The following is a 25,598-nucleotide window of genomic DNA, read 5'->3' as shown; positions in this document are numbered from 1 at the left end:
CTTATTCTACGAAAACATATTTCTTATTACAATCATAACGCAATGTAGTAGAAACGAATTATAAAACGATAAAGCAAGCTTTTCGAGATATGTAAATACTGGAAGAACAAACAAAATCAGGACTATATTTCTGGCTAAGCCTTTGTAACTTCGTTTCAATCTGTACAAGAATCTCGTTGGAATTTTAAACCGTATTGAGTTAAACTTTTGAAAAAACAACAACAGCATAAGAGAAAAAAATCCGACTTTCACCACATGTTTGATCAGAAACCTGGGACTTCTCGAAGCTCAAATATTAGAAATTACAAAGACCAGCATTCTAGGACGAATATAAAATGCCTCCGCCATGCAGTCACAACATGGTTAATTTTGATACCTTAACAATAGTGAAAAACATTAAAATCGAAAACTGTCTATATCACTGATTTCGACCTGTAACAAATTATCTTGGTACCAAATCTCATGTAAGTCGGTTAACATACACACAAATACCTTCTTGATTATGCTTTCTTAGCTCAAAAGCTAAACCTAAAACAAGAATTGTCTCTTTCACTGTTTGAAATCTGTACAAAAGTATCGTTGCACATAATTCCATGAATATTGGTCCTAATATGACCGAGTAACTGACTAACCCCTTCATATTATGATTTCGAGTTCTGATCCTCTTAAAAGTACTCAAAATGAACAAATCTAAGTTTTTTATACGTCAGGTGTTGAGAGAATGAAAATGTTTTATCCTGATTGGATTAAATATGACTGTACTCGAGTCCATGATAAATATTTTCGATTGTTTGACTTCTGACTTCATAAAATTGTTTAAAATGTTTAAATCAAAACTATGTCAGAGAGTATTGACCATGTTGTAAGTTATGATTTACGTTAATAAAAAACAGAAGAATTAAAAACAAATATATAAACAGTTCGTCTCTTTTCTCTACAGATACATAGTTACTTAAAACCATAACAAACGACATTGAGATGAAGTGATGCTAAATGTGATATTATTACATTTGTAATTTAAACTACAATAGTCTAAAGATTTGTGGTAATTATATTATCTGGAGATGTTTCTCTCTGTTCACTTAATATGTCCGTTTACAGTTCAAAGTCAGATGAGTAAAATTTCGCACCTATCTTTAGTGTCTAACAAATCACTGCTGAAGAGGCCTTTCGTATAATACTATAAGTCGTCAACTGGTTATTGAAAAGCCTCCTCAACATACGGAGTTGATACCGTAATTTCTAAACCATTATACTGTGTATACCTGCATAATGTTTTAAGACTTGTTTTTCCTTCAGCTAGGGGTCAAGCGTAGTTAGGTGAATTAAACATTTATTTGATCTTCGTACATATCTCCTTTCTAATATTCATGATTATGAGACCCCTTTTACGCGGATTCTAATATAAAAAAAAATATAATAATAAAAACTGCCTCTTTTCTCACCCTCCAAGGTAACCAGTGTCGGGTTCAATTAGTATTTTTGAGGATGACCACGTGGGATTAGAAGGTGATAGTGACACTAAGTTTTGTTTTTCTCCTTGAATGTTTTTTTTTACTAGCTTCCTTCCCTCTGGTACTACACTGCTAAATTAGGAACGTCTAGCGCAGATAACCGTCGTATAGCTTTACGCGAAATTCAAAACAAACCAAAAAATCAAATAGTACATTTATTGTCCTCTAGTGACTTTTCCGATAACTACTGAAGATTATTTAGCTTCAGTACGGTACACAAGAGGAATTATCTTCTGTAGGTTTGTGAGAATGTTATACAAACATGCTTTGGTTTATTATTAGACATCTAGTAGGTCTACAGCTATTGTGAAATTTATCTGACTTATTAATAATTTGTCAACTACATTTATTTAATTTTACACTTAGATTGGTGTTAATTTAATGGGAGAATTGATGGTGTTGTCACGACTAAAGAATTCTGAAGTGTTGTGAGTAACCGTTGGTTATTGGATAGTGATGCTGTGTTAGGAAGATTTTTCAAATGCACGTTTCTTGTTGAGATTATAATAAAAAAGATAAATTAATAAGGTTCCATTCTACTATACAAATAATTATTTTATTTTCATGTATTACAATAACAATTTAAAAAAAACGCATAAGACATCATGTTCTGTTATTAATATTAATGTGCTCAAGACAAACATGTCTAATTGTATCTGAGAATCAAATGTAATAAAAAATCAAATCCGTCTGGTCAACGAACGTCAGCTTTTTCCAAAATATTCAAGTAGTTCACGTTCCTGAAAAAAACCAACAACACACATATATATAAGAGATACCTACTTTATTAAAAACATTTCTAAAGTTTGGTTCTCGAGTAACTATTATAGATATATAAATAATACGTGCGGTGTATATTTAACGTTATTAAAGTAGATACATTTTGATATTTCTTGTAAGTACTGTTTGTAAATGTAATACATATCTTCACACTACCTAAACAAGCAGCCAAACAGTCAGCTTCACTTCTATATCGGTTTTCATTCCCGTCACAGCCTCCAAAAATAAATTTCTTACACTTGTGGCTGTCTGGGTCGTAATAATAACTGGGAATATTAGCTGTACAAGGTCCTGAAACAGGTGGCGACTTGCAGTCCTTAGCTCGGCCTGTGGAGGTATGACAAAATCACTGTCAGTCGTAAATTGATGTTAAGTGTAATAGTTAAAGCTAACTCTTTCATACACTGTAGTTATATTTGAAAATTATAAACCTATCAACATATTATGCTTGTAGTTAAAGTATTATAAAACAGTTGTCTTTCAAGGTAATTCTGCGATATGAAACATTTCTATGCCATATACCTCGACATGAAGATTTTAAAATTGTGAGTTGAAACTTAACAAATAATTTATGAGAAGTTGTTGTTATTTTGAATTAAGCACAAAGGTACACAATAAACTATATGTGCTTTGCCCACCACGGGTATCGGGACCCGGATTTTAGCGTTGTAAGTCCACAGACATACCGCTGAGCCACTGGGGTGAGTAATTTATGAGAAAAGTTGTAAAATACGAAACTCAAGAGACGTTTCTAACATTTCTTTAAATAAACATCAACAGAATACGAAACACAAACAAACATTCACGTGATTACTATAAACTATGTGCCGATATAATACGACACAATAATGTCTTTATGACGACTAAAACACTATTTCTTCAATTAATAAGTTCTGCATTTTATCAAAACGTGTTTACTGAGAAACACGGACAGTACTGTACGACTGTATAACACATCTCAACACCTAGGGTCACATATAAGTATTTTAATTACATGTTTTAACAAATACAAACAATATTATTAAGGACAGTGTTTATCTACATGGACGACAGGGAAATCATTGTCTAAATTAGTAACGAACATTCATATTTAATTACATGCAAGTCTGTTGTTAGTTTAATATAATTATATTCTCAACAATATGTATTTTTAACACTATTATTATCAAAATAAGGATGTTGTAACCCGATCTCCACAAAGATGTATTTATTTTTATATCATTATGTTCATGTTATGTGTTAGGTCAGATATATGTAGTGGATTCAGTAGCAATATGTTATCCATTCCTGTAATATAATATTTTTTATTTATTCCGTTTTTTCATTGTTAGTATTGTTTGTATTATTATCATCATTTATAGGTGACTTTAAAACTGTTTAAAGTTTTATCTAAATCTCAGATACGGACAATACTTATATATTTCTACGATATAGTTCATGTTGATTGCATCAGCTTCTGAAATTGGAGGCCCGGCATGGTTAGGTGGGTTAAGGCGTTGGATTGGTAATCCTAAATTGGTTCGAATCCCTGTAATACGAAAAATGCTTAACCCTTTCTTCCATGGAAGCGTTATAACATAACGGCGAATCTCAGTATTCGTTGGTAAAAGAATATCTCAAATGTATTAAGACATAGTTCTCTAAGTTTTGCATTGTTTTTTTTTTTATAAATTAGTTTTCAAATGTTATATTTTACACACACACTATTACACTGAAGTGTATTAAAACATTCACACTACAATATACATTTTAAATGTTTTATTACATTCTTCCAATGTTTTCTCAACATTTTCTTTTGCATACATTTGTTGGCTGCATTAAAACCTTCTTATTGTTTAGTTACATTTCTAACACTTCTAATTACAGCATTATAATTATCACTAATTAATAACAATCGTATAGAACATAAGTAATTTTGATTTCTCTTAGAAAATTCTGTAATTCAATATCGATTTCATTTTACCAAGTGTTAGCGATAAAATAAACTCACTGTTATCCCTTGTGTATTTGACATTTTTGACGAAGTGTCACCAGTATCATAACAGCTATAACTCGTTAATTCAAAATCATTTTTAGGTGAACGTATAGAACCAACATGATTCCTTATATAAATTATCATTTGAACATAAATAACTCAATAATAAAATAATTCTTAGAGTTTTGAACGTTTCATCATGAACAAACATTCATTGTCACTTTTCCCTTCAATTACAAATAAAGACCCTGTAGAGCTTCGCTGAACATTATCCTAGTTGGCAGGATAACTTAATATTCAAATTAAACATTATTATAGAAAACGTGATTTAAAAAGCTAAGCTATTATTCGATATAATTTTCTGTACTTGTCATACGTCATAAAGTTTCTGTATTAGTATTATCTACATCAGTTGTTAATAATTCCAAGTAATGTTTAAAATACTTTTCCAAATTTAAACAAAATACTACAGTCTTCAAAATGATTAATTATTATTATTAAACCACGTTGTTAACGTATCAAAGAATAATAAACATCTGGTTTTCTTTTTGTTTATTTTAATTATCTTCAAATTAATGAACAATGTGTCAAACTACATTGTATGTAGTTGATGACAGATGTGATACATGATCCATTCTAAACACTGCTTTTAACAACTCTTACACAACTCCAGTTTATTTTAATATCACTTTTAGGTTATGGAGTAAAAAATATTAAGGTCTTGATCTGGAGAGAAGTTAAAACATAAATAAGTTTCCTACTTATAACGTCACCCGCTGATACAGAACTAAGTATTGGAATTTACAACGCTAAAATGAGGGGTTCGATTCCCCTCAGTGTACTTAACAGACAGCTCGATGTATCGATATTTGTTCATCTTCTATGTTAACCATTCTTGGATCCATCAACTTGTATAACGACCCGAAGTTTGAAAAATATGAACTAATTACAAACGTTTCTGATGTCAATCGAAAAATAATGAGTAATGTGGTAAATAACAAGTAATGTGGTGAGTAATGTGAATAACAAGTGTGGTAATGTGTGGTAAATAACAAGTGTGGTAATGAGTAATGTGGTAAATAACAAGTGTGGTAATGAGTAATGTGGTAAATAACAAGTGTGGTAATGAGTAATGTGGTAAATAACAAGTGTGGTAATGAGTAATGTGGTAAATAACAAGTGTGGTAATGAGTAATGTGGTAAATAACAAGTGTGGTAATGAGTAATGTGTTAAATAACAAGTGTGGTAATGAGTAATGTGGTAAATAACAAGTGTGGTATAAATTTATGTTTCGTTTTCTCCTTTTCAGAAACGCGCAAACGATTTTACCTTTCGTTTCAGGAGCCAAGTGTATTTGGACGTTCGACTCGTAATCCGAAGGTCGTGGGTTCGAATCCCGGTCGCACCAAACATGCTCGCTTTTTCAGCCGTTGGGGCGTTATAATGTGACAGTCAATCCCACTTTCTGTTGTTAAAAAGTAGCCCAAGAGTTGGCGGTGGGTGGTGATGACTAGCTGCCTTCCCTCTAGTCTTACACTGCTAAATTAAGGACGGCTAGCGCAGATAACCCTCGTGTAGCTTTGTGCGAAATTTAAAACAACCTTTCGTTTCAGTTATACAATCATGAAAAACAAGACTTTTACTAACTGGATTTAAATCTTTGACATCTTATAATCCATTAGAGAACAGCTTTTTTTTACTAGTCTTCTCCATCTTTATGACTGACAGACTGTAAGACATCTTCACCTACATCCAAGATGGTACAGTTTTAAGTTCTCTCATAATTGTACTTGTTAACCTCACCTATATCTGTTTCACATAGATGATTTAACAATTTTCACTTTCTCTAACTGTGTTAACTGAAACTATCATATATTTTTAGTGATTTTGTTCTGCTGCACATTAACTACAAACAAATTTTGAATGCAATTCATTAATGAATAGAACAGATATATAATATACAGTTTTTGTATTCGCATTAAAAATACGGAGAAACATGATTTAAAGGATTTTATTTAGATTTCGTACACTGTTGCATCCTTACAGTTTGCACTTAGACGAAAAGTGTGGTCTAAATTACACGTAAAAGGTTATTGAGCAAAAACAGCTTGGTTTTGAGCAATCATTTTTGCGCATCCCTACGTTCAAACTCACGTGATCTGTCGGTTTAAAATATTTACCATAGGTAAAGGTGAGTTGTTTTTAGTTTTGTAATTCGGATTAAAGGTGGTTGATATTGAGAAACTAAACTATATGGGTAAAGCACGTGCAGATACATTTGTATTCAGATCAAGCAACTTTGATTAGCAGTTTCGAGATGACTTTTTTAAAAGAAACATACAGGTAGAAAAGTATTGTTCATTTCTCACCTTTAAGCTCAAATTAGTTAAATTTTAAAGAAATTTTCCTGATTATTAATAGCATTTAACGTTACGTGCTATTTACTTCAGTGATTAGTATACAAAACCTATTTTGTATAATAGAATTGCGATCTCTTGGCTAATGTTAATAATTTTCGAGTGTAACTTTCTTATTGAGGTTGTTTAGTATATTGATTGATATTTTGTTTTACCCACTATCATGCCATTAATTCAGTAAAAACCGCAGCCTAGCAAACTAATGAATAAATATTTACTATAAACGTCTTACCAACTAAGTGTAGCTACTATATTTGTAGCTAATATTGAGTCTATTTCTTTCAGTCTCATAATTAATCCATTCTCTTTTCACACCCAAGGTGTTTTATTTATTAAATTAACAGTTTAATTCAACACTTAGAGGGTAAATTATTTTCAATAATGTCTGGTGTTGTGCAATCTTTAATATTTACCGTTTATTTAAAAACAAGTTTCATAACTAAGCTGAAGTATTTAATTATAAATACATACTCAGTGAAAAAGTTAAACAATATAACAATATACTACAACAATTACTGAAACGAAACAAAGAAATAACAATGAATCGGAAGCGTTTAATGAAGTAAGATACACAGAAACAGTGACTGAGTTTTATAAACCGGTAATTTAAATTAGCAACTTAGTTTGTTTGTTTTCGAATGTCGCGAAAAGAAACTCAAGGACTATGTGCGCTAACCATTCATAATTTAGTAGGGTAAGACTAGAGGGAAGGCAGCTAGTGATCACCACCTACTGCCAAATCTTGGGCTATTCTTTTACCAACGAATAGTGGGATTGACCGTCAAAGTCTAACGCCCCCACGGCTGAAACGGCTAGCATGTTTAGTGCGATGGGCATTTCAACCCGTGACCCTAAGATTACGAGTCGAACGCTTTAACCCACCTGGTCATGCCGGGCTATATTAGCTACTTGAAAAAACTACCTAAAACAAAATAAAGGTTTGAATGAAATGTAATATTAGATATTTACAATTGTAGAGCAGCAAGAACTTTTATCACCAGTTTAATAAATAAACCAGATTTAATTGAATAAATAATTGAAACAACAGGAATATTAAATAAATAGAAAAGTTTATTATAGGAAGTGTTTATATAGAATAATGTTAGGTTTACCACTAGTTGATATAATAATAATGTTAGGTTTACCACCAGTTGATATAATAATAATGTTAGGTTTACAACTAGTTGATATAATAATAATGTTAGGTTTACCACTAGTTGATATAATAATAATGTTAGGTTTACCACCAGTTGATATAATAATAATGTTAGGTTTACCACTAGTTGATATAATAATAATGTTAGGTTTATCACCAGTTGATATTATAATAATGTTAGGTTTATCACCAGTTGATATAATAATAATGTTAGGTTTACCACCAGTTGATATAATAATAATGTTAGGTTTACCACTAGTTGATATAATAATAATGTTAGGTTTAAACTAGTTGATTTTATAATAATGTTAGGTTTACCACCAGTTGATATAATAATAATGTTAGGTTTACCACCAGTTGATATAATAATAATGTTAGGTTTACCACTAGTTGATATAATAATAATGTTAGGTTTAAACTAGTTGATTTTATAATAATGTTAGGTTTACCACTAGTTGATATAATAATAATGTTAGGTTTACCACCAGTTGATATAATAATAATGTTAGGTTTACCACCAGTTGATATAATAATAATGTTAGGTTTAATAGTTGATTTTATAATAATGTTAGGTTTACCACCAGTTGATATAATAATAATGTTAGGTTTACCACTAGTTGATATAATAATAATGTTAGGTTTAAACCAGTTGATATAATAATAATGTTAGGTTTACCACTAGTTGATATAATAATAATGTTAGGTTTACCACTAGTTGATATAATAATAATGTTAGGTTTACCACCAGTTGATATAATAATAATGTTAGGTTTACCACCAGTTGATATAATAATAATGTTAGGTTTACAACTAGTTGATATGATGATATTAGGTTTACCACCAGTTAATATAAAGTTATTCCAGCCGTAAGTATAGCTTACATCTTTAGTGTATTCTAGTTAAATCAAAGTTTAATGAACAACAATAAGACATTAAACATTATTAACAAACCTGAACAAGCAGACAAACAGTCTGCTATTGTTTCATATCGGTTTCCGTTCCCGCCACAACCACCGAAATTAAATTTCTTACACTGGTGGCTTTCGGGATCGTAGTAATATCTTGGTATAATAGCTTCACAAGGTCCTGTAACAGGTGGAGACTGGCAGTCTTTATCCAGACCTGTGAAGTATAAAGTGATCATTCCCTCTTGAAGTTGGTTTGGTTGTTTTTTTTTTAATTTCACGCAAAGCTACACAAGGGCTATCTGCACTAGTCGTCCCAAATTTAACAGTGAAATACTAGAGGGAAGGCAACTAGTGATCGCCACCCACGGCCGCCAACTATTGGGCTAACGAATAATGGGATGGACCGTTATATCATAACACCCACATGGCTAATAGGGCGAGCATGTTTGGTGCCACTGGGATTCGAACCCGCGACCCTAAGATTGCGAGTCGAACGTCTTAACACACCTTGCTTTGCCTGACCACCCTCTCCTACTAGGTAAGGCCCGGCATGGCCAAGAGTAGCCCAAGAGTTGGCGGTGGGGGGTGATGACTAGCTGCCTTCCCTCTCGTCTTACACTGCTAAATTAAGGACGGCTAGCGCAGATAACACTCGTTTAGCTTTGTGCGAAATTTAAAAGAAACTTTCGTTTCAGTTATACAATCATGAAAAACAAGACTGTTACTAACTGGATTTAAATCATTGACATCTTATAATCCATTAGAGAACAGCTTTTTTTTACTAGTCCTCTCCATCTTTATGACTGACAGACTGTAAGACATCTTCACCTACATCCAAGATGGTACAGTTTTAAGTTCTCTCATAATTGTACTTATTAACCTCACCTATATCTGTTTCACATAGATGATTTAACAATTTTCACATTCTCTAACTGTGTTAACTGAAACTATCATATATTCTCAGTGATTTTGTTCTGCTGCACATTAACTACAAACAAATTTTGAATGCAATTCATTAATGAATAGAACAGATATATAATATACAGTTTTTGTATTCGCATTAAAAATACGGAGAAACATGATTTAAAGGATTTTATTTAGATTTCGTACACTGTTGCATCCTTACAGTTTGCACTTGGATGAAAAGTGTGGACTAAGTTACACGTGAAGAGTTATTGAACAAAAACAGCTTGGTTTTGAGCAATCATTTCTGCGCATTCCTACGTTAAAACTCACGTGATCTGTCGGCCTAAAATATTTACCACATGTAAAGGTGAGTTGTTTTAGTTTTGTAATTCGGATTAAAGGTGGTTGATATTGAGAAACTAAACTATATGGGTAAAGCACGTGCAGATACATTTGTATTGGTTAGATCAAGCAACTTAGATTAGCAGTTTCGAGATGACTTTTTTAAAAGAAACATACAGGTAGAAAAGTATTGTTCATTTCTCACCTTTAAGCTCAAATTAGTTAAATTTTAAAGAAATTTTCCTGATTATTAATAGCATTTAACGTTACGTGCTATTTACTTCAGTGATTAGTGTAAATAATAGTGTTTGTAGCATTTGTCCCTCTTGCATACGGAAATGACAAAAAAACTGTGTATCTAAATTCCTTGGCGTAACTACAAATGAAGTTATAATAGGCGTTTTAGAAATAAAAACTACCACCATATAGTTTAAAGAACCAGGATTGGTTAATGATAAAAACCTATTCCGTATAATAGAGTTGCGATCTCTTGGCTAATGTTAATAATTTTCGAGTGTAACTTTCTTATTGAGGTTGTTTAGTATATTGATTGATATTTTGTTTTACCCACTATCATGCCATTAATTCAGTAAAAACCGCAGCCTAGCAAACTAATGAATAAATATTTGCTATAAACGCCTTACCAATAAAGTGTAGCTACCATATTTGTAGCTAATATTGAGTCTATTTCTTTCAGTCTCATAATTAATCCATTCTCTTTTCACACCCAAGGTGTTTTATTTATTAAATTAACAGTTTAATTCAACACTTAGAGGGAAAATTATTTTCAATAATGTCTGGTGTTGTGCAATCTTTAATATTTACCGTTTATTTAAAAACAAGTTTCATAACTAAGCTGAAGTATTTATTTATAAATACATACTCAGTGAAAAAGTTAAACAATATATCAATATACTACAACAATTACTGAAACGAAACAAAGAAATAACAATGAATCGGAAGCGTTTAATGAAGTAAGATACACAGAAACAGTGACTGAGTTTTATAAACCGGTAATTTAAATTAGCAACTTAGTTTGTTTGTTTTCGAATGTCGCGAAAAGAAACTCAAGGACTATGTGCGCTAACCATTCATAATTTAGTAGGGTTAGACTAGAAAGAAGGCAGCTAGTGATCACCGCCTACTGCCAAATCTTGGGCTATTCTTTTACCAACGAATAGTGGGATTGACCGTCAAAGTCTAACGCCCCCACGGCTGAAACGGCTAGCATGTTTAGTGCGATGGGCATTTAAACCCGTGACCCTAAGATTACGAGTCGAACGCTTTAACCCACCTGGTCATGCCGGGCTATATTAGCTACTTGAAAAACTACCTAAAACAAAATAAAGGTTTGAATGAAATGTAATATTAGATATTTACAATTGTAGAGCAGCAAGAACTTTTATCACCAGTTTAATAAATAAACCAGATTTAATTGAATAAATAATTGAAACAACAGGAATATTAAATAAATAGAAAAGTTTATTATAGGAAGTGTTTATATAGAATAATGTTAGGTTTACCACTAGTTGATATAATAATAATGTTAGGTTTACCACTAGTTGATATAATAATAATGTTAGGTTTACCACTAGTTGATATAATAATAATGTTAGGTTTACCACCAGTTGATATAATAATAATGTTAGGTTTACCACTAGTTGATATAATAATAATGTTAGGTTTACCACCAGTTGATATAATAATAATGTTAGGTTTACCACTAGTTGATATAATAATAATGTTAGGTTTACCACTAGTTGATATAATAATAATGTTAGGTTTACCACTAGTTGATATAATAATAATGTTAGGTTTAAACTAGTTGATTTTATAATAATGTTAGGTTTATCACCAGTTGATATAATAATAATGTTAGGTTTACCACCAGTTGATATAATAATAATGTTAGGTTTACCACCAGTTGATATTATAATAATGTTAGGTTTACCACCAGTTGATATAATAATAATGTTAGATTTACCACTTGTTGATATAATAATAATGTTATGTTTAAACTAGTTGATTTTATAATAATGTTAGGTTTACCACCAGTTGATATAATAATAATGTTAGGTTTACCTCCAGTTGATATAATAATAATGTTAGGTTTACCACCAGTTGATATAATAATAATGTTAGGTTTACCACTAGTTGATATAATAATAATGTTAGGTTTAAACTAGTTGATTTTATAATAATGTTAGTTTTACCACCAGTTGATATAATAATAATGTTAGGTTTACCACCAGTTGATATAATAATAATGTTAGGTTTACAACTAGTTGATATGATGATATTAGGTTTACCACCAGTTAATATAAAGTTATTCCAGCCGTAAGTATAGCTTACATCTTTAGTGTATTCTAGTTAAATCAAAGTTTAATGAACAACAATAAGACATTAAACATTATTAACAAACCTGAACAAGCAGACAAACAGTCTGCTATTGTTTCATATCGGTTTCCGTTCCCGCCACAACCACCGAAATTAAATTTCTTACACTGGTGGCTTTCGGGATCGTAGTAATATCTTGGTATAATAGCTTCACAAGGTCCTGTAACAGGTGGAGACTGGCAGTCTTTATCCAGACCTGTGAAGTATAAAGTGATCATTCCCTCTTGAAGTTGGTTTGGTTGTTTTTTTTTAATTTCACGCAAAGCTACACAAGGGCTATCTGCACTAGTCGTCCCAAATTTAACAGTGAAATACTAGAGGGAAGGCAACTAGTGATCGCCACCCACGGCCGCCAACCATTGGGCTAACGAATAATGGGATGGACCGTTATATCATAACACCCACATGGCTAATAGGGCGAGCATGTTTGGTGCCACTGGGATTCGAACCCGCGACCCTAAGATTGCGAGTCGAACGTCTTAACACACCTTGCTTTGCCTGACCACCCTCTCCTACTAGGTAAGGCCCGGCATGGCCAAGAGTAGCCCAAGAGTTGGCGGTGGGGGGGTGATGACTAGCTGCCTTCCCTCTCGTCTTACACTGCTAAATTAAGGACGGCTATCGCAGATAACACTCGTTTAGCTTTGTGCGAAATTTAAAAGAAACTTTCGTTTCAGTTATACAATCATGAAAAACAAGACTGTTACTAACTGGATTTAAATCATTGACATCTTATAATCCATTAGAGTACAGCATTTTTTTACTAGTCCTCTCCATCTTTATGACTGACAGACTGTAAGACATCTTCACCTACATCCAAGATGGTACAGTTTTAAGTTCTCTCATAATTGTACTTATTAACCTCACCTATATCTGTTTCACATAGATGATTTAACAATTTTCGCTTTCTCTAACTGTATTAACTGAAACTATCATACATTCTCAGTGATTTTGTTCTGATGCACATTAACTACAAACAAATTTTGAATGCAATTCATTAATGAATAGAACAGATATATAATATACAGTTTTTGTATTCGCATTAAAAATACGGAGAAACATGATTTAAAGGATTTTATTTAGATTTCGTACACTGTTGCATCCTTACAGTTTGCACTTGGATGAAAAGTGTGGTCTAAGTTACACGTGAAAAGTTATTGAACAAAAACCGCTTGGTTTTGAGCAATCATTTCTGCGCATTTCTACGTTAAAACTCACGTGATCTGTCGGCCTAAAATATTTACCACATGTAAAGGTGAGTTGTTTTTAGTTTTGTAATTCGGATTAAAGGTGGTTGATATTGAGAAACTAAACTATATGGGTAAAGCACGTGCAGATACATTTGTATTCAGATGAAGCAGCTTTGATTAGCAGTTTCGAAATGACTTTTTTAAAAGAAACATACAGGTAGAAAAGTATTGTTCATTTCTCACCTTTAAGCTCAAATTAGTTAAATTTTAAAGAAATTTTCCTGATTATTAATAGCATTTAACGTTACGTGCTATTTACTTCAGTGATTAGTATACAAAACCTATTTTGTATAATAGAATTGCGATCTCTTGGCTAATGTTAATAATTTTCGAGTGTAACTTTCTTATTGAGGTTGTTTAGTATATTGATTGATATTTTGTTTTACCCACTATCATGCCATTAATTCAGTAAAAACCGCAGCCTAGCAAACTAATGAATAAATATTTACTATAAACGTCTTACCAACTAAGTGTAGCTACCATAATTGTAGCTAATATTGAGTCTATTTCTTTCAGTCTCATAATTAATCCATTCTCTTTTCACACCCAAGGTGTTTTATTTATTAAATTAACAGTTTAATTCAACACTTAGAGGGTAAATTATTTTCAATAATGTCTGGTGTTGTGCAATCTTTAATATTTACCGTTTATTTAAAAACAAGTTTCATAACTAAGCTGAAGTATTTAATTATAAATACATACTCAGTGAAAAAGTTAAACAATATAACAATATACTACAACAATTACTGAAACGAAACAAAGAAATAACAATGAATCGGAAGCGTTTAATGAAGTAAGATACACAGAAACAGTGACTGAGTTTTATAAACCGGTAATTTAAATTAGCAACTTAGTTTGTTTGTTTTCGAATGTCGCGAAAAGAAACTCAAGGACTATGTGCGCTAACCATTCATAATTTAGTAGGGTAAGACTAGAGGGAAGGCAGCTAGTGATCACCACCTACTGCCAAATCTTGGGCTATTCTTTTACCAACGAATAGTGGGATTGACCGTCAAAGTCTAACGCCCCCACGGCTGAAACGGCTAGCATGTTTAGTGCGATGGGCATTTCAACCCGTGACCCTAAGATTACGAGTCGAACGCTTTAACCCACCTGGTCATGCCGGGCTATATTAGCTACTTGAAAAAACTACCTAAAACAAAATAAAGGTTTGAATGAAATGTAATATTAGATATTTACAATTGTAGAGCAGCAAGAACTTTTATCACCAGTTTAATAAATAAACCAGATTTAATTGAATAAATAATTGAAACAACAGGAATATTAAATAAATAGAAAAGTTTATTATAGGAAGTGTTTATATAGAATAATGTTAGGTTTACCACTAGTTGATATAATAATAATGTTAGGTTTACCACCAGTTGATATAATAATAATGTTAGGTTTACAACTAGTTGATATAATAATAATGTTAGGTTTACCACTAGTTGATATAATAATAATGTTAGGTTTACCACTAGTTGATATAATAATAATGTTAGGTTTACCACTATTTGATATAATAATAATGTTAGGTTTACCACCAGTTGATATAATAATAATGTTAGGTTTAAACTAGTTGATTTTATAATAATGTTAGGTTTAAACAAGTTGATTTTATAATAATGTTAGGTTTATCACCAGTTGATATAATAATAATGTTAGGTTTACCACCAGTTGATATAATAATAATGTTAGGTTTACCACCAGTTGATATAATAATAATGTTAGGTTTACCACTAGTTGATATAATAATAATGTTAGGTTTACCACTAGTTGATATAATAATAATGTTAGGTTTACCACCAGTTGATATAATAATAATGTTAGGTTTACCACTTGTTGATATAATAATAATGTTAGGTTTACCACCAGTTGATATAATAATAATGTTAGGTTTACCACCAGTTGATATAATAATAATGTTAGGTTTAAACCAGTTGATATAATAATAATGTTAGGTTTACCACCAGTTGATTTAATAATAATGTTAGGTTTACCACTAGTTGATATAATAATAATGTTAGGTTTACCACCAGTTGATATAATAATAATGTTAGGTTTACCACCAGTTGATATAATAATAATGTTAGGTTTACCACCAGTTGATATAATAATAATGTTAGGTTTACAACTAGTTGATATGATGATATTAGGTTTACCACCAGTTAATATAAAGTTATTCCAGCCGTAAGTATAGCTTACATCTTTAGTGTATTCTAGTTAAATCAAACTTTAATGAACAAAAATAAGACATTAAACATTATTAACAAACCTGAACAAGCAGACAAACAGTCTGCTATTGTTTCATATCGGTTTCCGTTCCCGCCACAACCACCGAAATTAAATTTCTTACACTGGTGGCTTTCGGGATCGTAGTAATATCTTGGTATAATAGCTTCACAAGGTCCTGTAACAGGTGGAGACTGGCAGTCTTTATCCAGACCTGTGAAAGTATAAAGTGATCATTCCCTCTTGAAGTTGGTTTGGTTGTTTTTTTTTAATTTCACGCAAAGCTACACAAGGGCTATCTGCACTAGTCGTCCCAAATTTAACAGTGAAATACTAGAGGGAAGGCAACTAGTGATCGCCACCCACGGCCGCCAACTATTGGGCTAACGAATAATGGGATGGACCGTTATATCATAACACCCACATGGCTAATAAGGCGAGCATGTTTGGTGCCACTGGGATTCGAACCCGCGACCCTAAGATTGCGAGTCGAACGTCTTAACACACCTTGCTTTGCCTGACCACCCTCTCCTACTAGGTAAGGCCCGACATGGCCAAGAGTAGCCCAAGAGTTGGCGGTGGGGGTGATGACTAGCTGCCTTCCCTCTCGTCTTACACTGCTAAATTAAGGACGGCTAGCGCAGATAACACTCGTTTAGCTTTGTGCGAAATTTAAAAGAAACTTTCGTTTCAGTTATACAATCATGAAAAACAAGACTGTTACTAACTGGATTTAAGTCATTGACATCTTATAATCCATTAGAGAACAGCTTTTTTTTTTAGTCCTCTCCATCTTTATGACTGACAGACTGTAAGACATCTTCACCTACATCCAAGATGGTACAGTTTTAAGTTCTCTCATAATTGTACTTATTAACCTCACCTATATCTGTTTCACATAGATGATTTAACAATTTTCACATTCTCTAACTGTGTTAACTGAAACTATCATATATTCTCAGTGATTTTGTTCTGCTGCACATTAACTACAAACAAATTTTGAATGCAATTCATTAATGAATAGAACAGATATATAATATACAGTTTTTGTATTCGCATTAAAAATACGGAGAAACATGATTTAAAGGATTTTATTTAGATTTCGTACACTGTTGCATCCTTACAGTTTGCACTTAGATAAAAAGTGTGGTCTAAGTTACACGTGAAAAGTTATTGAACAAAACAGCTTGGTTTTGAGCAATCATTTCTGCGCATTCCTACGTTAAAACTCACGTGATCTGTCGGCCTAAAATATTTACCACATGTAAAGGTGAGTTGTTTTAGTTTTGTAATTCGGATTAAAGGTGGTTGATATTGAGAAACTAAACTATATGGGTAAAGCACGTGCAGATACATTTGTATTTTAGATCAAGCAACTTAGATTAGCAGTTTCGAGATGACTTTTTTAAAAGAAACATACAGGTAGAAAAGTATTGTTCATTTCTCACCTTTAAGCTCAAATTAGTTAAATTTTAAAGAAATTTTCCTGATTATTAATAGCATTTAACGTTACGTGCTATTTACTTCAGTGATTAGTGTAAATAATAGTGTTTGTAGCATTTGTCCCTCTTGCATACGGGAAATGACAAAAAACTGTGTATCTAAATTCCTTGGCGTAACTACAAATGAAGTTATAATAGGCGTTTTAGAAATAAAAACTACCACCATATAGTTTAAAGAACCAGGATTGGTTAATGATAAAAACCTATTCCGTATAATAGAGTTGCGATCTCTTGGCTAATGTTAATAATTTTCGAGTGTAACTTTCTTATTGAGGTTGTTTAGTATATTGATTGATATTTTGTTTTACCCACTATCATGCCATTAATTCAGTAAAAACCGCAGCCTAGCAAACTAATGAATAAATATTTGCTATAAACGCCTTACCAATAAAGTGTAGCTACCATATTTGTAGCTAATATTGAGTCTATTTCTTTCAGTCTCATAATTAATCCATTCTCTTTTCACACCCAAGGTGTTTTATTTATTAAATTAACAGTTTAATTCAACACTTAGAGGGTAAATTATTTTCAATAATGTCTGGTGTTGTGCAATCTTTAATATTTACCGTTTATTTAAAAACAAGTTTCATAACTAAGCTGAAGTATTTAATTATAAATACATACTCAGTGAAAAAGTTAAACAATATATCAATATACTACAACAATTACTGAAACGAAACAAAGAAATAACAATGAATCGGAAGCGTTTAATGAAGTAAGATACACAGAAACAGTGACTGAGTTTTATAAACCGGTAATTTAAATTAGCAACTTAGTTTGTTTGTTTTCGAATGTCGCGAAAAGAAACTCAAGGACTATGTGCGCTAACCATTCATAATTTAGTAGGGTAAGACTAGAGGGAAGGCAGCTAGTGATCACCGCCTACTGCCAAATCTTGGGCTATTCTTTTACCAACGAATAGTGGGATTGACCGTTAAAGTCTAACGCCCCCACGGCTGAAACGGCTAGCATGTTTAGTGCGATGGGCATTTAAACCCGTGACCCTAAGATTACGAGTCGAACGCTTTAACCCACCTGGTCATGCCGGGCTATATTAGCTACTTGAAAAACTACCTAAAACAAAATAAAGGTTTGAATGAAATGTAATATTAGATATTTACAATTGTAGAGCAGCAAGAACTTTTATCACCAGTTTAATAAATAAACCAGATTTAATTGAATAAATAATTGAAACAACAGGAATATTAAATAAATAGAAAAGTTTATTATAGGAAGTGTTTATATAGAATAATGTTAGGTTTACCACTAGTTGATATAATAATAAGTTAGGTTTACAACTAGTTGATATAATAATAATGTTAGGTTTACCACTAGTTGATATAATAATAATGTTACGTTTATCACCAGTTGATATAATAATAATGTTAGGTTTAAACTAGTTGATTTTATAATAATGTTAGGTTTATCACCAGTTGATATAATAATAATGTTAGGTTTACCACTAGTTGATATAATAATAATGTTAGATTTACCACTTGTTGATATAATAATAATGTTATGTTTAAACTAGTTGATTTTATAATAATGTTAGGTTTACCACCAGTTGATATAATAATAATGTTAGGTTTACAGTTGATATAATAATAATAATTTAGGTTTACCACCAGTTGATATAATAATAATGTTAGGTTTACCACTAGTTGATATAATAATAATGTTAGGTTTAAACTAGTTGATTTTATAATAATGTTAGTTTTACCACCAGTTGATATAATAATAATGTTAGGTTTACCACCAGTTGATATAATAATAATGTTAGGTTTACCACCAGTTGATATAATAATAATGTTAGGTTTACCACCAGTTGATATAATAATAATGTTAGGTTTAAACTAGTTGATTTTATAATAATGTTAGGTTTACCACCAGTTGATATAATAATAATGTTAGGTTTACCTTTAGTTGATATAATAATAATGTTAGGTTTACCACCAGTTGATATATTAATAATGTTACGTTTACCACTAGTTGATATAATAATAATGTTAGGTTTAAACTAGTTGATATAATAATAATGTTAGTTTTACCACCAGTTGATAATAATGTTAGGTTTACCAAGTTGATATAATAATGTTAGGTTTACCACCAGTTGATATAATAATAATGTTAGATTTACCACTTGTTGATATAATAATAATGTTAGGTTTAAACTAGTTGATTTTATAATAATGTTAGGTTTACCACAAGTTGATATAATAATAATGTTAGGTTTACCTTTAGTTGATATAATAATAATTTTAGGTTTACCACCAGTTGATATAATAATAATGTTAGGTTTACCACTAGTTGATATAATAATAATGTTAGGTTTAAACTAGTTGATTTTATAATAATGTTAGTTTTACCACCAGTTGATATAATAATAATGTTAGGTTTACCACCAGTTGACATAATAATAATGTTAGGTTTACAACTAGTTGATATGATGATATTAGGTTTACCACCAGTTAATATAAAGTTATTCCAGCCGTAAGTATAGCTTACATCTTTAGAGTATTCTAGTTAAATCAAAGTTTAGTGAACAACAATAAGACATTAAACATTATTAACAAACCTGAACAAGCAGACAAACAGTCTGCTATTGTTTCATATCGGTTTCCGTTCCCGCCACAACCACCGAAATTAAATTTCTTACACTGGTGGCTTTCGGGATCGTAGTAATATCTTGGTATAATAGCTTCACAAGGTCCTGTAACAGGTGGAGACTGGCAGTCTTTATCCAGACCTGTGAAAGTATAAAGTGATCATTCCCTCTTCAAGTTGGTTTGGTTGTTTTTTTTTTTAATTTCACGCAAAGCTACACAAGGGCTATCTGCACTAGTCGTCCCAAATTTAACAGTGAAATACTAGAGGGAAGGCAACTAGTGATCGCCACCCACGGCCGCCAACTATTGGGCTAACGAATAATGGGATGGACCGTTATATCATACCACCCACATGGCTAATAGGGCGAGCATGTTTGGTGCCACTGGGATTCGAACCCGCGACCCTAAAATTGCGAGTCGAACTTCTTAACACACCTTGCTTTGCCTGACCACCCTCTCCTACTAGGTAAGGCCCGGCATGGCCAAGAGTAGCCCAAGAGTTGGCGGTGGGTGGTGATGACTAGCTGCCTTCCCTCTAGTCTTACACTGCTAAATTAGGGACGGCTAGCCCAGATACCTTGGAGTAGTTTTGTGCGAATTTCAAAAACAAACCTACTAGGTACATTAAATTTAGAATACCTTAGGATACATAAAAACTGTTTTATACACTATATTGAAAAGTGAAAGTTTTAAACCTAACATCAGTTTACGTCCACAGTTAGAATATTTTTAAACAATTATTTTCCAGGTAATTCTACCATATGAAACATTGTGTGCTACATATCCTGACATCGAAATTCTAAAGCTGTACTCAAAAAAACAAATCAATTTATTTTATGAAATAAAAATGAAATAGCATAATTATAAACATGATTTTCCTCATGATCGTTACAAACAACTCCTACCTGTTGTTACTGACAAGTTACCCAGTGTTATCCCCAGTAGAACAACTAATGTTATCTCTTTACACATATTTCTCTTCGTTAGTTGAAAACTGACAAACACAGACTAAGTCGTAACTAATCATGGATGCTTTTATATAAAACTTCTCATCAAGTGACATTGACAAATAATCTAACCTTCACGCGACTTTCAGGACTTGTATAAGTTCGGAAAAACTAGAAACTTTAACTTTTGTTATAATGTACTGAACCGGTTTTATTAAACTTAAAACAAAATAAACTTAGCAATAAATTAACACGAAATAAAAATAAAATAACTTATCTAACAACAAGTGAGTTTTCTCATGTTCCATGCAGACAGTTCTCACAGAACACGTCACAAACATATAACCACACCTGTGGCTACTGACAAATTGAAAATGTGACGTCACTACTAGAACAACCAATAGTTTTCTTTATACGCCTGTCTCGTGTATTACTCAAAATCTAAGTTTGAATCGTGAGTCTAAATCCGTAATTAGATTTCAAAATGGTCAAGAGATGACTGAACTACAAGCTGAATGTTTGTGCTTCAAATATGACTAAACGAGTCCAAAATATATATTTTCTGTTGTTTGGTCTCTGACACCATAAAACCGTCTGTGTTTAATTCAAAACCTATGTCTGAGTGTATTGTTCACATTATAATCACATCAAGTATCATGTGAATCCGCTGAGAAAACAGCGGACGATTGAAAAGTGTTTGAAAGATGAAGAAAGAATGAACGAAGATGGACCAATAGAAAAACAGATATGCAGTGACGTCATTCCGTCACAATTGTTATCGCAACGAACTGACTGGTTAAACAATGATAAAATTACATCTGTATCTTTACGGTTTAATTATGACAGTTGAATCTAGTATTACAAAGGATACTATTAATTATGACAGTTGAATCTAGTATTAGAAAAATTCTATTAATTATGACAGTTGAATCTATTATCAGAAAAATTCTATTAATTATGACAGTTGAATCTAGTATTAGTGACATTATCTAGTGTTATAAAGAATACTATTTATTATGACAGTTGAATCTAGTATTACAAAGGATACTATTAATTATGACAGTTGAAAGTATTACAAAATACTATTAATTATGACAGTTGAATCTAGTATTACAAAGGATACTATTAATTATGACAGTTGAATCTAGTATTACAAAGGACACTATTAATTATGACAGTTGAATCTGGTATTACAAAGGATACTATTAATTATGACAGTTGAATCTAGTATTACAAAGGATACTATTAATTATGACAGTTGAATCTAGTATTACAAAGGATACTATTAATTATGACAGTTGAATCTAGTATTACAAAGGATACTATTAATTATGACAGTTGAATCTTGTATTACAAAGGATACTATTAATTATGACAGTTGAATCTAGTATTACAAAGGATACTATTAATTATGACAGTTGAATCTAGTATTACAAAGGATACTATTAATTATGACAGTTGAATCTAGTATTACAAAGGATACTATTAATTATGACAGTTGAATCTGGTATTACAAAGGATACTATTAATTATGACAGTTGAATCTAGTATTACAAAGGATACTATTAATTATGACAGTTGAATCTAGTATTACAAAGGATACTATTAATTATGACAGTTGAATCTAGTATTACAAAGGATACTATTAATTATAACAGTTGAATCTGGCATTACAAAGGATACTCTTAGAACTAGAGTTGCAAAATTACTTGTTTCTGATATCAAAAACACGTTCCTTGTATATAATCATGAGATAACCCTAGTTGTACTAAAAACATATAAAAGTAACACAATAATTTCTGAAAGAGACATAGAATGACAGGGTTTAATATAATAAATAAAAACAATTGTATGGATAATATTGGTACATATATAGAACAGTGAATTAAAATCAGTTGTATAAACCTCCTTACCTGAACAGTGAATGAACAAATTAATATTTTACTGTCTTATCATATGTTAACATATTTTACTCTCCCACTGAAAGTGTATAAAACTGTAATACACTTCAGCTCTGTTACTGATGATACCAGAAGGAAGCAAATGTATTTAGTTTTAAACTTTATTGTTAAAAGCTGTTATTTTAAAACAAGTTCTCGTGAACTCACAACCAAAATTTTGTCATTATTTATCAATGAGATTAAATATAGCAATACAGATGACAACAATAGGCAAGTTTCAACTGTATATTTATTGTTTAAAAGACTATCTGTAGGTGTATTATCTTGTTTTGAAAATAGCTAACAGAACTCTATACGTTTAATAATAAATGGTAATTTAAACTCAACAAACCTATGTTTAAATTATAAATATTTGACGATGGCTGATGAAATTTAAAACAGAATAAAGATTTGTTCAAGGACCCAACCAATGTTGGGTTTTGCCTCTTCCGTTTCTATTTTCAAATGTCTTATCTCGATATCACAATCTAGGGTGTACGTGACAATGTTTGGAGTACATTACAAGTGTTCAGCAATGTGTCCGAGAGTCTAACCAGCATCACGTGAAACTTTTGTGACGAATCATCTGTTCTACTGACAACTATCTACGTTTGTAAGGCCGTTCTATCAAAACAATACTTAACATATAGTTTTAAAGACTGTTTTTGTCAAGGTTTATTTGTGGATTACTATTATAATAATTTCTTTCAAGGATATATCAGTGATATATGCTAACTGAGTAACTTTTATTACAGTTATTTCAAACCTTAAATTTGATCAGTATGTTCATTCAATCAGAACACTTACCACATACCCTTGATACAAGTATATGTGAATTATAATGAATGATATGTATTCTAACCCTAACTCATTCAGTTGTTAACAGGATCAGTGAGGTGTTACCATAGTGTTGATGTTTACATTGTGTAATGGTATGGAACAATTATTGTTATAAACAACAAAGAACGACAAGGATCGTTTTTTGTCTCAACATCTTCACACAGAACTCTGTATTTATATAAAAAACTCATCTCTAGGTTTTATATACCATACAGTTTATATATCTGTAAATTAATTCAATAATACAAGCCACTGACACAAACAAATTCATATGGACTCTAAACTATAACATAAATAACCGTTACTTTGTTTCCCTGTAAATAAACAAGTTTGGGTTTAATAACAATGCACTATGTGGTGCTAACAACATTGTGCTATTAATAACATCTTACTCCTTTGGTATTAACTATAATGTTATACTTTGTGACACGACTATACATTTACTGGTATTAATAATATTAATGTATAACTACTGGACAACATGTTTTCATAATGTTCCATGTTAATGTTATTGTCTACATTCTTGGAACATTTGTTAAGTAAATGTCTGATTAGTAACAGAGAAGGTGGTCGGACAAACATGTACGACTTGTTAAACTAGTCTATAACAGTAATGAACTAACTGGTGTTAACAATACGATGCTGTTATTCAGCAGGTGATCAAACGATCCTGTCCTTTTCGTATTGGTTTTCATTACTTTTAACCGAGTAAATAAATTCGTCACAATGTTCCTATTTTCAATTATAATTGTCACATAGCTTGACACTGAAATTCTAAGGTTCTAATAAAAATAAAATAGCATAATTAACACTATGTGATATATTTTTCCATATCTTTAGAAACAACTCCTACCTGTTGTTACTGACAAGTTACACAGTGATATCCCCAGTAGAACAACTAATGTTACCTCTTTACACATATTTGTGTTCGTTAGTCGAAAACTGATAAACAAAGACTAAGTCACAACTAACCACGGACGCTTCTATATAAAACTTCTCACCAAGTGACATTGACAAATAATCTAGCGTTCACGTGACTTTCCGGAGTTGTGAAACTGTGAGCTGTACTACAGTACGTCTGTACTTCAAATTCTCAGAGTCAATCCATAAACAGTCAAGTCGAGGTTGAACTTTCAGTGTTTTGAACTACTGGAAGTTAACTTAGATTGTTTACAATCGTGTTATTACACCGTGGAGATTAAAATGTTATAACATTTGTTTATTTTATAAGTTTTACATTTTCTACAAAGAAACACTTTAATGAGATATAATGTAAACTGTTTTGTCAAAATGTACTTTCAGGTTTTTCGTTAACACTAATTTGTTTATTTTATTTAATTATAAAATTCAGGTAAAACCGGTTTCGTAAAACATTGTAAAAGTAACTTTCTTCTGTAGTTAGTTAAGTATGTTAAGTCAGGTGAACGTTTGTTTTATTGGGAGAATGAATGAACGTCCAATTAACAGCTGGTATTTGATTGTTCTTTACTGATAAATTTCACGTAAGTTGTATATTGAGGCCTGAGAATTAACTTTATTAACAACTGTAGCTCCGTAACGTAAGCTTATTTTACTTTATTAATAACTTCAGTTGAACTATACTCACATGTAATTTATGTTAAGGAACTACAATTCTTTTTTAAATTCAAATCAAACCAATTCAGTCCATCATTATATAAATGAAAGTTCTAGATTTTTAGAGGTCACTGAAGGCTGGAATGTCACACGAAGGTTGAACAACTGGACAATGTCACTTGTAGAGAAGTTTAATATACATGTTCCCGTAGTAACTTGATACGTATTTTGTCTCCGTCAGTTCTAGAGTAACGGATATATCAAAAATGTTGTTCTGTTATAATGTTATTATTTTTATATAAATCCATTA

General features: G+C 31.5%; 1 protein-coding gene across 3 annotated transcripts; it reads right to left on the bottom strand.

Moving 5' to 3' along the window:
- Positions 1–2,048: 2,048 nt before the first annotated feature.
- On the bottom strand, positions 2,049–24,732 carry LOC143226639 (carboxypeptidase inhibitor SmCI-like). Of its 3 annotated transcripts, none has more exons than XM_076457855.1 (7): positions 24,567–24,729; positions 19,956–20,126; positions 15,922–16,092; positions 12,422–12,592; positions 8,795–8,965; positions 2,451–2,621; positions 2,049–2,254 (listed from the first exon to the last, which is right to left on the bottom strand). In XM_076457855.1, the coding sequence occupies exons 1-7, from the start codon at positions 24,631–24,633 to the stop codon at positions 2,247–2,249; spliced, it is 930 nt and encodes a 309-aa protein (XP_076313970.1). In that variant the 5' UTR covers positions 24,634–24,729; the 3' UTR covers positions 2,049–2,246. The 3 variants fall into 3 exon arrangements, with proteins under 3 accessions (XP_076313970.1, XP_076313971.1, XP_076313972.1); XM_076457856.1 differs by lacking the exon at positions 24,567–24,729 and adding an exon at positions 20,892–21,254; XM_076457857.1 differs by lacking the exons at positions 2,049–2,254; positions 2,451–2,621 and adding an exon at positions 2,662–3,822 and having other exon boundaries at positions 24,567–24,732.
- Positions 24,733–25,598: the final 866 nt, after the last annotated feature.

This window comes from Tachypleus tridentatus, chromosome 9, assembly GCF_004210375.1.
Source record: "Tachypleus tridentatus isolate NWPU-2018 chromosome 9, ASM421037v1, whole genome shotgun sequence".
NCBI lineage: Eukaryota > Metazoa > Arthropoda > Merostomata > Xiphosura > Limulidae > Tachypleus > Tachypleus tridentatus.
Note: the sequence above shows the minus strand (reverse complement) of the source record. Positions and strands in the feature narration are given on the sequence as shown.

Coding starts and splice junctions, on each gene's coding strand:
- LOC143226639 (XM_076457855.1), bottom strand. CDS start 24,633: ATGTGTAAAGAGGTAACATTAGTTGTTCTACTGGGGATATCACTGTGT. Junction 12,593..15,921: donor CTGTTTGTCTGCTTGTTCAG/GTTTGTTAATAA, acceptor TATACTTCACAG/GTCTGGATAAAGACTGCCAG. Junction 2,622..8,794: donor CTGTTTGTCTGCTTGTTCAG/GTTTGTTAATAA, acceptor ATACCTCCACAG/GCCGAGCTAAGGACTGCAAG.